This window comes from Dermacentor albipictus, chromosome 2, assembly GCF_038994185.2.
Source record: "Dermacentor albipictus isolate Rhodes 1998 colony chromosome 2, USDA_Dalb.pri_finalv2, whole genome shotgun sequence".
Taxonomy (NCBI): Eukaryota; Metazoa; Arthropoda; class Arachnida; order Ixodida; family Ixodidae; genus Dermacentor; species Dermacentor albipictus.
Window position 1 is genome coordinate 166,278,246 of NC_091822.1, and position 15,287 is coordinate 166,293,532.

The 15,287-nt window shown below is 42.0% G+C and overlaps 1 protein-coding gene across 1 annotated transcript in view; it reads right to left on the bottom strand.

Annotated features, from left to right (window-relative positions):
• Positions 1–1,007: 1,007 nt before the first annotated feature.
• Positions 1,008–15,287, bottom strand: part of LOC135910655 (F-box only protein 42-like) — a 40,566-nt gene continuing 26,286 nt past the window's right edge. The window contains exons 11-12 of the mRNA XM_065442680.2: positions 14,687–14,906; positions 1,008–9,742 (exon numbers count right to left, since the gene is read on the bottom strand). Of these exons, the coding sequence (XP_065298752.1) occupies positions 9,647–9,742; positions 14,687–14,906 (316 nt within the window). The 3' untranslated portion in view covers positions 1,008–9,646. The remainder of the gene's footprint in view (positions 9,743–14,686; positions 14,907–15,287) is intronic.

Here is a 15,287-nt window from a genome sequence, read left to right on the forward strand (position 1 = left end):
TGGTGTTTTCTCAATGAAGAATAACTCCTTAGACAGTGCCCGTATTGTCTTGTTTTACCTTCCTTTGCTCCGTGGCTGTTTGGTTTGCACGTTGATAAGAAAATGTAGACGAATACCCTACATTGGCTCCAGGCTAAGGCTTCCCTTACTTGCCCACAGTTGACTGCGGTGCTTGGTTACCCGTCTGTTCCCAAAACGTCAAAAGAAAGCAATGTTACCACATGACAGAGAAAGCGTCTTGTGCAGAAAATAGCTCACAAAGGGCTCTCTTTGTAAATTCATGCTACTTTCAGGCGGACTATAATTCTCCCTTTCACGAAGCATCCTGAACGTTCCCACACTGCTCATTTGCTTATTGAATGTTCTTGCACTTCCGAGTTGTCAATTAATTAGCTCTCGCTCTATTGGCTGAAGCTTTTTGGTTAGCATATCTGGCACTATGACTGCTAAAGTTAAAACAGCAGCACTCCATTCAATCTCCACACCAGCATGAATTTTTCTTGAACTGGGAGGCCTTCTGAGAGGAGCCCATTTGGGTTTGCTTTGTAGCATCAAGCTAGTACTTTTGAGGGAATGACAATTATTCACTTTCACAAAACTTACTTCGTTTCGCACATTTCCACAGCACTTATTTGCTCATTCTATGTTGCTAAACTTCCACAGGCTTGCAACATCACCTCTCAAGTAAAATACTGACAAGCACTATTATTTCATCACTTCAATCAACTCAACCTCGCATCAGTGGTAGTGAATCTCAGTGAAAGCAATGAAGGAAAGACATCCTGGCTTGCAGCCACCAACTCATGTTGTAGCAAAAACCAACAACAAGCACCACTATTTATAAAGTTCTGTGAAAAACTGTAACTGAACTCGAGGTGCTAGCATCGTGGGCTGTTACAAGGAGGTTTTAGCTCGGGGCCAACTCTGATTACCCTATTCAGATACATGTGAATCCCCAAAATGCTCTTATTAGACACTGCACCCATCTGAATGAAATTTGCTGCAAATAAGAGAAAAAGCTACATTTTATTGACTGCATGAAGCAGAATTTTAATTTAGTACATCTTAGTTCATACAAGAATCGCCAAAACTCGGTGAGTTAAAAAAAGCTGAACCACCGAGTTTACAAATTGTTAACTGTACACTAAAAACAGATATCGCAGTTCCGTAACCTGAACTTAGAAGAGCACCTGAAGTGGACAAATTTGATGTACGAATTAACAGATCATATGAAATTGTTACAATGTTTATGAGTGTTTTACAAAAGTTCTACAGAAAGAATGGTATATTTCAGCGCATTGTATAATACATCAATCTTTTTTTGCATTAGATGTCTCCACAGGTGCAGTGTGCAGTCTACAGATTTGCAATATTGTTTTTTTTTTAAATTTAATTTAACGATATTCAAAAATTTTTTAACATTTATTACTTAAATGCAAACCCGGCATGCAATACCGAAGACAGCACATGTGGCATGTAACAACAACAAAAAAAATCCACATTTGCTTAAAGAATCAAAATAAATGGGTGAACACAGCAGCTGCACCTAATGAGCGTTATCAGTATGCCTGGAGGTAATTAGAGCCTGTGCCAACTATTTTTGCACAATGATTCAGTTGTGCAACGGTGGTGACCTCAGTTCAGTTACAGATGTCTGACAGGAACCACTCATCAAGAGACCTAGCCATCACAAATGCTATTACATTAAGAGAGCATAGCCCATGGCCAGCTGAAATTAAACATATTCAGAGAAAGAACTTCAGCAATGTTTGAGATAGCCTTAGAACATAAGCAAGTAACTAACAGCACCCAAGTGACCAATGCTGTTCTTGGCAATATTTTAAACCATGGCCTGGTAATAAACATGGACGACATTCCTTTCACAAGCCTGTCACTTTTGTTTATGATGAGGCCAAGCTTAGAGCTGCAGCCATTTCACTATCACACTAATTTGTACAAGAATGCAAATAGCTGGATTTCACTTAAAATAAGCCCGAAATTATATTCAAAAACATAATCAAAATCACTAAAACCTACTATTCTTCAATGACTGCAACAAAACATAAATATTCAACACCAACACAGTAAGTTCTAGGAAAGCATAACATGCAAACAAATTAGTACAACACAGTAATCCAGCATAGCTATGCCCCAAACAGACTCCTTCCGTTAATCTTTCCATTAAATCGAGGGAACATCGGATCAAAACAACAAAGGTGTAAAATAAGCTGCTAGCTGCTATTTCAAAACCCAATGATAATGCAAATTTTCACGTTCACTCTCAACATATACATGTACGCACATATGAAGGGGCCCTGAAACACTTTTCTAATCATAGAATGACATCACTATTAAATTAGGTTGGCCCACAAATCTCCTGCTGCAAAAATTTTGCGAATCCTTGAAGCACAAATGAAGTTAGACATAGCTTTCTGACTAATCAGCGGCTTACTGTCTCATTTCATTTCCACTGGCAAGCTGGAAGCAGGAGTAATGCCCCGCTAGCCCCTCCCAAAGGTTGAACGCGAGACAGCTTGCGGTGGCACCCTGTGGTGGCCGCTGCATCTACGCTACACTCGCAGCAGATGCAGCAACACGCAAGTGTCGTGTTTAGACCGACAGTGCAAATATGAAATGGTTTTTCTTTCTTTTTGAGATCACACATGTATTTTTCATTTAACTCAACTGAGCAATAAGTGTATTACAGAGAATGTTCTCGCAGTCACAAAACCAGTCTAGCTGTTGTGGGCCCAGCTGCTTGCAATGACTCTGCACGAGGACATTGCGGAAGGAAGAGCAAGCGATTTTTCACTGCTTCTGATGAGATTGTAAATTCCCTGCTGCATGCAGTGTAACAATATTTGACTCGCATGTTCACAGGAGCTTCATTAACACATTGGCAATGCTTTCTCACTACGTTCGAAAAGTGTTTCAGGGCTCCTTTAATGTGACGTGGCTGAATGTCAGACATAATTGTTGTCAATACACTGTTACACATTCTTTTGTTACCTACTTAGGTATGCCTTTACTGTCGCTTGTTATACAGTTAAACCTCAATATAACAAAGTAATAAGTCATGAAGATAGTGATGTGGATCCCACACATTGAGAGAATTCGATTGATCAAAGCTTTCATTGTCGTTTACAAGGAACACTGTTCTTTAGGGACAATTTGCAAGTACAGAGCACGCAGCAAAGTTGGATATGTTTTCACTGGAAAACACCTCACTCAGCATGAATGAAAGGTACTCCAACACTGCAGATATGGCTCCTTGAAATTAGAATGTACCGCGTCCATTTCACACTAAAATTAACATATCCTGTGCAAAGTGTTTCTCAAAGTACTCGCTTGCATATGTAAACAACACAGTCCACTTATACTGCTGTCTCAACACTGTGTATCGATGCTGAACCGCTTCTCATTTATGCAAAAACGAACGCTCGTGTTCAAAGCCATATTCTCCTGCATAACAACTCTGCTCCATTTCGCATTTTTGGATTAAATGTTCACTGCATTCCTCGGTGTTTATCGCCCTTGACGTGAAGGCAGAGCGCGATGCACCATGCCGTATGAAATTGAAAACCATGACTATTGAAGCAGCCCAGCCGTTTAACTAGAGTTACTGCATAGGCTCCCTTTATGGAGCCAGAGTTGCACCATGGTGCGCCAACTTGGGTTCCAAAGTTATGTGGAAAAGCAACTCCCCGTACGTGTACGAGCCGCATGCGCACATACATGCCAGCAATGCTTTGTTTGTTTATTTCTATTTTTTGCAAGTACAAGTTCATTGCTTACTTCATCATTATGAGCCTAGATTTTACGCTGGCGTACCTTTTCATCTAATAATTACTGAAAATGTAGCGTGTGACGAACGCATACACCAATGCTGGTGGCAACGTCATGAGCCTTGCCGATTCCTGTGCAAAGCGTCAAATATAATGGTAAGCTTTCATAGATTAGCTGCAATTTTTATTAGGCATGCATGTGATCACGGCTCACAACAGTACAAAGACGCAAATGCGCATACTTAAGCAACAGCGCTGTTGCGTCCAACATTCCTTACATGCAAGGTAAGGATGCTAAATATGACCCAGGTGAATGATGCAAGAAATTGCATGCACTCGTACATTGTTTGCATTGACCCTCATATTGAACCTTAGGGTCTCATATGTAGCAGACACATGCACTGACTAACGCTGCATGTGTTAAGCTTATTGTACAAATAAAGTTTTCGTGTGTGTGTTGAATTGTGCAACTTCTGCGGCGCCAAGCTTAGACAGAAAAAAAGGAAAGGATTTTTTTTATAACCGTTTGCTACTGCAAGAGCTGTCTGTGTGTAATGTGACATTGATTGATTCCTCAATTTAGCCAAGAAAACACCTGCAAACACGTCTTTCAGCCAGCACCATCGAGGAACATGCAACAAGAATAATAGAAGTGCTGCTGTTATTATTCCGATTTGACCGGTTCCTGTGGAGTGTTGGTGTGACCTGCAAAATGTTGGCTTCTCCGCAATGCAGTGGAGCCCATTTTAACCATGCAATGGCGCTTGGCCAATAGCGGCACGCTAATAACAGCGCTGTAACTCTGGCTCACTAAAGGGAGCCTATACAGGGACTCTAGCGGCGACAGCATTGTAGCACCGTCTGTGAAGTCCTAGTGCATTAAAGAGGCAAGACTAATGGGTAGTACGGTAGTGTGCTTGCACCTGCTTAACAAGACAGCCATCCCCTGCAAATTTGGGGGTAAAGGAAAGAAAGAAGAGAGGGAAGTCTCGAAAGCATTCTGGTGCCATCTATGGGACCATAACATCACACAGAGTGGGTGGTAGACCTGAGTATACTTGGCAAGACAGCAAAGCATAGCGGACGGGGAGGCAAAAGGATGAAAGTGGGAAGCCACGGCAACACAGTAGTGCCATCTATGGGGTATTAGCATCACATAGAGGCAAGCCTAGTGGGTAGTGACCTAGTGGGTAGTGTGGCAGTTGGCAATGAGCTTAGCAGCCAGTAGTCACAAAGCATGGAGAAGAGGCAAAGAAAGCTTCTCTTTAAAAATGGCACAGTATTTTGTAACATTGAAATTTATTTACACGAAAATAGAGTATATTTTCGTGTAAGGGTTTCACCCCTAAATTCGAACGTAAATATTTGGCAAATATGTGTGCAAGTGCAAAAGCATTGTCCCTTTCAGTCACGATGTCTCCACATGGAGACGCAACTTTCTTCATTGCCTCTTTCATCAAAATGCGAGAAAGTCGCGCTGCACACTGGTGCGACTAATATTCAAGACACAAGTAAATGTAGAAGAGTATGCATTTGGGCTGGTTGGTTCATGATTACAAGCAGTGAAACAGTTAACAGACACTTGGTCAAAACAGTAAAAACAGTAAACAGACACTTGGTTGTTGGTCAGCGCTAGTGCCTGTGTCCCTGTCCTCGTCCTGTTGTTTAGCACTGTTTTACTGCTCACAAATAAATCTATTGAGCACCATCTGATATGAAGCAGTGAAACCCTACTGAAGATAAAAATGTGTCAAAGTGGATGCCTCCACGTTTTACGGGAGCTCCTCTTACGGGAGCTCCCCAAGTTTTACGGGAGCTCCTCTAAAAGATTTCTCTTTTACTGCAGCCCCATTCATTCAGAACAGTTAAAGACCCGTTTTATGTAAAGAAAGCTACAATTTATGAATAACAGTTGCTCAATACTTAGGGTTTTGTTACTGAATAGGTTTGACCCCGTTTTGATCTGTGTTTCCATATGGAGACACCATGACTTACTCATTCTTTCTTTACCATGCTGGCGACCCATACACATCACGAAAAAATATGAACTACCGATGCTTTCATGAACTTGTTGCGCTATCTAGTTCACTGCCAAAGAATTAAATTGTCTTTTGAGCATTCTTTTCATTTTCGAGTGGCAGAAATATTTAAATGTAGAATGAAGATTGGCATAAACACAGTTTAATTGTGAAGGTGCTAGACACTCTAGTTTTTGGACTATCGAGCAAATTACGTTGGTCTGGCAATTATTTCGCGCACCTCGAGTGGTTGTCTGGACATCAGTGACTCCTAGTTTGATGCCAGACCAATAGGATTTTATTTGGGCAAAGCAAACCTGCAGAACCAGCCCGGGCTGTTCGTTTTTGTACTTGAGAATTTTGTCTGTGCTACAATTCAACATTCTTTTTTTTGTATATTTCCTCAAAAACTCATTTCAAGTCACCGTTCTTGCTCTAAGCGTAAGGTACGTTGCAAAGGACCACTGGCTTCAGCAAGTCAGCATTTCAGCAGTGGGGCAAGTACAAAAAATGTGCGGCAAAAACCATGGTCTGCTGCTGAAAATACAATGTTTTCTTGCGCAGTGCAGCTTATTAGGACTGCTTCCTCCAATATCACAACCTGTGAACTCGTTACTGCAACACTTGCACAACTTTAAATAAATAATTTCCCTCCTTCCTGTAAACTGTCAAAGCGTACTTGCGAAAAAAAAGAGCTAGTATTGTGTCACGATGTCTCCATATGAGGACGTGAAAAGAATTTGCATAACTGTCCTAGAGAGGTGAATTTTTTTTCTTCACACTCTGGACACTTAAAACGTCAGTACACGCCTGCAAGTTTTAAAAGTTTCCCTATAGAATATCACAATTCATGACTGAAGGGGTGATTGTCGCTTTGGTGAAATGCTTTTCCCTGAGCACTCCTTGTCCATGCAAGCTCTCGTCTGTATTGTAACTTCACCTCGGTAAGGCCAAATCAAAGTGCGTCTCAACATGCTTGCTTGCCCACGAGGACTTTATAACTCAAAGGACTGTTCAGCAGCTTTCAAATGGAGATTAATGCTTTTCAATCTATACACTCATGGCTGCGACATGGCATGTGCAAAGACGCATGCACTAGGCACACCTTTAGATGAGCAGATCCAACCGTGGAGCCGCCATGGCGTCAGGGAAGCGTGCTCACCTCGCACCCCGCAGGCCCATGTTTGATCCCCACCGAGACCGAAATGCGCCAAATTTTTTCTTCAGGGCCATTAATTTACTTTGTTGACAGGAACCTCCCTGAGAAATGTGACATCAATTCAAGCATTTTTTGACGTGCTCTTGCTCTTTGTGCTGTCGGACATTTTTAGTTCGATTATTCGGTCATGCCACTGACTACGACGGATTTTCACATAATGGGGCACATGTTTCACATTGATAGTATTCGAGAAAAAACAAATTCCGTAAATTATTCGTGAATGGGCTGCACACCCCTTTGCAAGACGCGCACATTGTCAGCCAATGCCATGCGGCACACACTGGGTTACCTCCGCAAAGTATCAACACGGTGCCTTCTACAATCGTTTTTGCACTTGACATTCTGTTGACAAGAAGCTCCTTGACTTAAGCTTTGGCACCATAGTGAAATTCATTTCCTAACACCTTGCGCCTTGTCCAGTTGCATTTTCCGACTGCATCGCTTTTTGTAGATGGTAGTTGCTGCTACACGCCACACACTAACGCCTTCTGTGCTTCATTGTGCTGAAAGCTTTTATGAATCCCATGCCACCTGAAATGTATGTGGGTGTATCTGGCTGCAACATTCTGTTTATGTTTCGTGAAAACCTTGGTAGTTTTTGTGCCAAGCCTACGTACAAGAATTGCTTCATGTTGCAGTGCACAGAGGCGTATCAGTCTCTGCTGTTTCTGCAGCTGAATGTTTGAGGGAAGCTCAGCATCAATACAAAGTTCTTGTTCAGATGCCCCACAGCTTGCCCTGTAGCATTTCCCCTGTGTACACACATTGAAAGCGAATATATGTACAATGTAAGTACATTGCTTTCTGTAGGCAACGCCTACCTGTGCACGCCACCCTGAATGTGCATGCATCACAAATGGATTCGGCACTTCATCTGTATATTGTACACACTTGTGTAGCGAGCTTTTATTGCTCCCATGCCACCTAAACTATAACCAGGGTCTACAGACTGAAACACTCCATCCATTTTTCATGCAAGAACCCCAGTAGGGCTTTTTTTTTCTCACTGCACAGCTTAAAGTGTGTACGATGTCTGAGGACTTCATTTTGTAACAGCAGACTTTCGGTAAACCCAACTCCAATCATTTCTGCGGCAGTCTCCATTTAGCGTCTCAGTATCCCTTCACAACGACAGGAAATCTTTGTTACAGTGAAATTGTGGATAAACTTACTTTGTTATACTGAAGCTAAATATACATGGTGTTCTATGGACATCAAATTAAGAAAATCAAGCTTATTTGTTACGTCAACAATTTCGTTACACTGAACTTTGTTACATCAAGGTTTGACTGTATCTGTATAACTGTAGCATTAAACGCAGCATTTCTTTTTTTCATCACCCAAAACGGCAAGTGACAGAGAGTTAACCAGAATTCTGAATAACAGGCTAACGAATAATATTAGCCAGTTTTGAACAAGAATGAGAACAAAGATGCAGTGCAGTAGGTAATTTCACATAAATAGAAATCAGATGCTCAAGCACGCACTGTACAACCATCATAATGTGAAGGGTGCGTAAAAAAACTGCAATTAGAACACCTAGTAAGTGTGTTTACGTGGAAGAATAATGTGGCAACACACAGTAGCCCATGTTATAGACACCCTGAAATCTGTGTTCAATGAGCAAAGAACTCAACTGAAGGCTTTAGCGTTCAAGCTAGAAATCCACTCAAAAGCTTTACAATGGCATTTCACTCATCTGCAGCTGCCTTGATTGCAGGCTTCCGCCTGCACAAGCTATTTAGGGCAACGTACATTACAACATTGTGCGTATCGCATTACTCAACTGTGGTTGAACGTCGAACATGTAAGAGTCATCAACATTATGCACAATGCGAACCATAGGCGCATGAAAAAGACACATTTACATTGCACAACAGCACACAACGTTATGTGCGCTTTGTGCTGTCCTACATATCTCTGGTGTTTTCTTCGAGCTGCTCAGTTACATATTAAGGCCAACTAAATAGCCCAAATTATGGCATTGGTTATTTTGACTCCTCTCCAAATTTTACACACAATCACATGTACAGAAACATTCTACTTTCTGTTAGCTGCATTGGTTAGCTAGTATTTTTTTTTTAAATCTGCATTGAAAAGCTGAAGAAAAAATTTTTTAAAAATGAAATTTCAAGCAAAATTACAAATCAACTTCTGTCTTTCTTTCGTGCACCTCACTCTCACACTATCTGGAAAAATTTCTTCCTGCTATGAACACTTCCTTAAAAATATTTCGAAGCCTGACAAGTCTGCACAAGAGCTTTCTTAGCACACATGCGGCAGTGTCTTCACAACTCGGGTAGTTGCTCTCGTTTTTGCTTGACACAGCAAGCAGAGTTCTGTAACCAGCCAAATAAAGGCTATAAACTGCAATACATATCGACAGTGCATGTGGAACAACAAAAACATCACATCTGCTTTTCGGCTCGCTCTCTGAAACGCAGAGCGCTGCGGGCGTTCACTGGAAACAGAAAACTGTGAACTTGCACAGCATGGTGCATGGTGGGACGATGACCAAGACAAGAGGAACATTCCAGCAACTCCAACAACAAAAGTGCACGTGCAAGCCATCCGAGAAACCAGCAACATTTGAGCCACTTCGGCAGGTGGCGCGCATGAAGTGATCATATGACATCCCTCTTGGATGTGATGAAGTGCAGAGAGCTTGAGACGATCTCAGAAGTGCCATCGGTGTCCTCCTGCCTGTTGACGAGGTCCTTCTGTGGATGTTCAAGCAAGCAAAGTATGTGTAATGTATATTCCATTTAACTATGTTCACTGCATTATTATTTTTTTGAACGCAGTATGAATGAGACCATTCATACTGAATGGTCTCATTCAGTATGAATAAAAAAATTCTGTAGAATCGAACATTTAAGCAGGTCTGGCAAGACATTCAATGATGCACACAACTTACACATATCAATATCAAAAACTCTGCTACTTGCTTTCATAATTTAGTTATGCAGTAACAGCTACTCTCGTCAATAACCTTTCTGTATAGCGCACCATTTTGAGAAGTACTATTGAACTTTAGGCAATTCTTTAGCTTTCGCTACAGTACCCAGCTTTGCCAGCCGAGCTGAACAATGAATGGGAACAAACAGTGAAACGCTTAAAGGAGTACTGACAGAACCTTTTTGTGTTGTCTTTATTACTTTATTGGATATTCCTCGACACAGTAATTACATTATGGAGGCTCACCTCTTCAAGAAGCAACGCAGCTTCAGACGTGAAAAAAATTACTTAAAGCATCACCGAAAGCTGTTGTGGTGGTCTCGTGGTAACAGATATCACTGATGCGTACATATAAACTGTGGTCATGTTGCCTAAAGGCGAGTCCATTCAGCACTCAGCTGGACAAGAAGGGACAGAGGGTCAACCTGTGTTTCCACAGGACGACCCTCTGTTTGGCAGGACGACCCTCTGGCTGTTTGGCAGCTTTCGCCGACACAGTCATTGTGTACCCTTCAACTACCGCACCCTGCCATCTCTGATTTTGCTGACATAAGGAGTCTTTTTCCCATTCGAAGCCACACTGGGCTTGACACAAGTTTTGTACGGGTCATACAAAAGGTGTTGCAATGATTCATATTTGGCACACTTGAGAAAATAGACGCTTTCTACTGTAACTTTGGAGTCGACAATAGCTACCTAAAAAGCAAAAAAAGCGGGACACCAAATTTTCATGTCAGTACTCCTTTACGCCTTGTGTACCACACATATTTCTCATACAAGAAAGGGAACGGCAGGGAGGTAAAGACTTATTTATTTATTCTAGGCCTCAGCGGCTTTAATTGGAGCATTAGATGCGGGGGAAAACAAGGTATGATCAAAGGAGAACAATAGCCATTATACAAAACGAACTAGACAGGGCTAACATTGTATCATTGAGAAAATGCAGGAAACAACAGTTATAGAATAGTTAACAAGGACTAGCATAATGTAAACAAGCTGAGAAAAAAATCATGGAAATATATCAGTCACCTCTGATCGAAATTTTACCGGGTCGCAGATGTTGACAGTGTCAGCAGGAAGACCACTACACAGTTCAATGACATGCGGGAGTGCTGATGAATTAAACACTTTTGTGCGTCTAAAAGTGCATCTGAAACGTTGGCGATTGGCGATTATGCAAACAACACGAAGTATGAAGTGGCTGGGAAAGAGTAAGGTTATCTTACGAAGTAGCAAAGAAAGGTAATATTTCTGTGCGATTCCAAAGAAGGAAATGAAAGAAAATACTAAATACTGTAGTTTTTGGCATTGGAACACACAGCATGGTTTTGAACGATTCAAGTGAGTGGATTAGATAGTGTTGGTGGAGTGACCATCCAGATTGGCAAAGCATATTCCAAGTGAGAACAAATAAATGTTTGATAGGCGAGTTTACAGGTAGAAGATGGGACTCCGTGAAGTATCCTTTAACCTTTTCAGGGTCAATGAAGTAAATATCTGGCGCCGCAAATGAGTCCAAAATGGTCGATGCCGTATATCTACAGTGCCATCTGAACATTTAAAAAGCGCACTAATTTCCTAACTTTTTCTTTCCTGGCATGTGCTGCCACTATGCGAGAATACAATGAATTTTTCTCTCTCGCCTACCTCTCTCGGGGTTGCATGGTTTTGTTTGCTCTGGTGTGTCTATACTACCACCGGCACACTGTCACGCGAGTGGGCGGGCAGGCAGCGGTAAGTTTGGGTTTTGCTCCGCGGGCAGTTTCCGCTTCTTGCGCTCGTAAAACTGATGGCTTTCTCGTTACTAATCACTCAAAGGGTGATCGCCTGTTACTCGCTCGTTTTTTGCTCACAGGGGTGCACATACGATGGATGCCGCCGTGCATGCGTTTCATTTCTTTTTTTATGAGACTCGTGAAATCTAATCGCTTCTGGTTGGCGATAAGATGAAGATTTGTCTAAGTTTGTCGTACATTTTGCTTTTTTGACGGGCACACAACCACACAGTTTTCTTGAGTGTGCTCACCTACGCAGTTCAATTACGCTATGGACGTAAATATTAGTGAAAGAGCAGGAACATTTGAGACTTGCGAAATATTCTCGTGTGTGGATTTTCTAAACCTTGAACTACCATGTATAACAATGCATCAAACTTCTCATTCTTATAGGTTTGTTTCCTTTTTTTTTTCATTGTAGTTATTCATGAATAAACAGTACATATATACCAATGCGAAATATTTTTTCCTCACTTTACAGTCACCCCAGAAAAATTACAGTAAATTTTTTTGAAATAAGTCCCTCTGAAGAATTTAAATCTGCAATAAAAAAAATCGACCCTGAAAGGGTTAAGTTAAGTATCCTTTAAGTACACTTTAAGTATCCAAGTATGCAGGATGCCTGTGGACCAATTTTGTCTATATGAAGCTTTCAGGACAGAGTTGGTGTTAAAGATAGATACACTGATGTACAGCATTTGTAGCATGTTTCACAGGATATGCAAGAGTTAATAAGCGAGTAGTTTAATACAGAACATGTGGCTAGCGGGTGAAAATCACTTGATGTGACGAACAGTGGTCTAGCAAAGAATGTCCAATGTATCCAATATTTCGACAATGGGACTTATCCATGTCAGGCCAAGCACATTGTTGCCTTGATGATGAGGAGTCTGCTTGTCAGAACAATGGCTCCAGCCTCAGATATCTTGTTTTTCTGATGATGAAAATGAGCCTCCTTATCGAAGCACTGACCTGAGACACACCTTGTTCGACCAGTGTTGAAAACAATCCTCAAAGATGACAATGACATCAAGAGGAAGAGGAAGAATGGGAACCAAGGGGTTCGATTTTTTTGTTTGTTACAATCCCACGAAGCCAACAGGCAATCAAGCCAGGGAAAGGATAGGGGAAATTAGCTGTTATTCTTAACTGAAATGTAGAAATAAAAAAAAAAGGAAAAGACAACTTGCTGCAGTTGCATTCACACGTTCTTCATTACGCATGCAATACCTTTGGTGTTGCTAGCACAGAAGAGCATGGCCTTCCAGACTGGCTTCCATTACTCTGGGGAAGCCACTGCCGGAGGTGCAGTATGGGCACCATCTATTTGTGTATGTGTTCTATATCTAGCCCTGTAAGTGGCACAGTCAACTTCCGTTATTTCAACCCTGACAGGGACCAACAAAATTGATCAAATTATCCGGTGGGTCAAATTAAACAACATCCAGATGAAACACCGAAACGCACCATTGATTCATTTGGAAGCATGTGTTCAGTTCTAACACACCCCCAAATCAAATGCGGGCCCGCTTTCTATCTGTTCAAAGTATAAAACTAACATATAAATGACATTAAGGCCCCTGAACAAAGTAGAGATCTAATGCGCACCAGATCTTTTAGGAAGAAAAATGGGCAAGGGTCTAATACCACATTTGCGTGATTATAATGTGCACCTTTTTTTAATAGAAGGTGCGTTCAAATTTGCACATGCATTACAATCGTAACCAATTCTACTCAAAATCAAAAACGAAACCAATTCTTACTAAAAGAAACCTTAATGCAAGCTGGCGAGCAACAATGCCATCGAATGGCTCGTCTGAAGAAAGCGACACTCAGACACATCATAAGGTGGGCTTAGGGTGCGTGCAAGGCCCTCCCGCAGACTATGGTTTCGCAAGCCTTCAACAAGTGTGGCATTTGTAATGCATTAAACGGTACAGAAGATGACTTTCTGTGGTCGGCAGACAGTGAAAAGGAGGCATCATCGGACTCCAATAGCGACTAGCCGCTAAGGTTCAGCTGTGCGCATGTCTGGTTGCCTTTGTATATTCCACAAAATTGTTACAACACGGTACACGTCGATTCAGGTTTCGTTACTTGATGCCCGCATTAGAATTGGCACCAAGTTATATTTTGAGATATTTGGGCGGTAGAATAACTGCATGTTACAATTGGTGGCACGGTGGGGTCGTCCAAATACGAGATGTGCTGTACAATGGCAGCCAGTTCTCTTAGGTCAGCTTCGCCTCAATACAGCTGTGTTATGCGGTAAAGCACACAAACGCCACGAACAAGGTTCTGGTTTCGAATTCGATTGCACTGTGCAGGCAATTTCCAGACCAATTTTCTTGCAAACAAAAAAACTGGAAAAAAAAGGTGCACATTACAATTGGATAATTGAGGTAGTCAGACATTGTAAGCTCCTCATTGCTTCAAAATCTTCTTAGGGAAGGCTAAACACAGGCATTTTCAGCGGGAGATCACGTGTGTTCAATGAATTCACTGTTACCTACACTTCAACGAGATGTGCTTCCACTAAAGGGAGCCACTAAGAGGGGCCGTTATTGGGGTCACTATAGGGATCACTATAGAGGTCACTATAGGGGTCATGCAAGTGTATGCTGGCTGGTCAAGTTAAATTATACAGGGAAGGACAATTTTTGGATGAAATAACTAAAGTTTCAGCCTATAGAGATGCGTGGGTGCCAACAGGGACCTTCGGTCGGGATCGAATCAACCCGCGTCAAATTAACAGAAATCTACTGTATCACAAGGGGTCAAGAGAAGTGTTGCATATCATGCAGTGTGTAGGTGATGCGTGTTGAAACGCCTAAACCGGCAACAAGCTGACAATCTTCTCCCTGCTCTTCCCAAGGCCTTATCCACCACAGTAACAGAGCCTGGTTCATTACTACGAAGGTTCGTGCTCACCTGAATGCCACCAAAAAGTATCAGCTCCCCACGTCCAAGCACCAGCGAGTACAGGATAACTTCTTCAACCATGGAAGCAGTGCTAGTTGCAGCTGCTTGCGGCTGCAGTGGCAGCCACGATGCCTTGCCTTCCTGAGCCACCTGACCGACATCCAGCACGTACAGCCGCATGGGGCACACGGGCACGGTCGGCCGCCTCCGTGCTGGCACAGATGACGCCCTGCGAAAAAGCAATCATTGGGTCTGTGTACATTAAAGCAATTGCAGAGAGAAGAGCAAGCTGGGAGGCACAGCTGCCTGTTATAGAAAGAAAAATACATAGAAAAAAGGATAACTGAAGAATGGGACATATAAAATATATAAAGGGGAAGAGGAGAATGATTGAAGTGAGAGAATAAAAGAAAAAGGGTGGCTATAAAGTAAAGAAAATGGAAGTGGACACATTGAAGAAGGCATGCGCCAGCCTCACACACAAGAGCATGCCACTCAATGCACAGGTGATGGTTCATAAGAACTTGTACACAATTAGTCCACATCAGTGTGTTAAGACTACAATCAAAAAGCAAAAAAAGCAAGTATCTAAGCAGCGAGATGTTTGAGA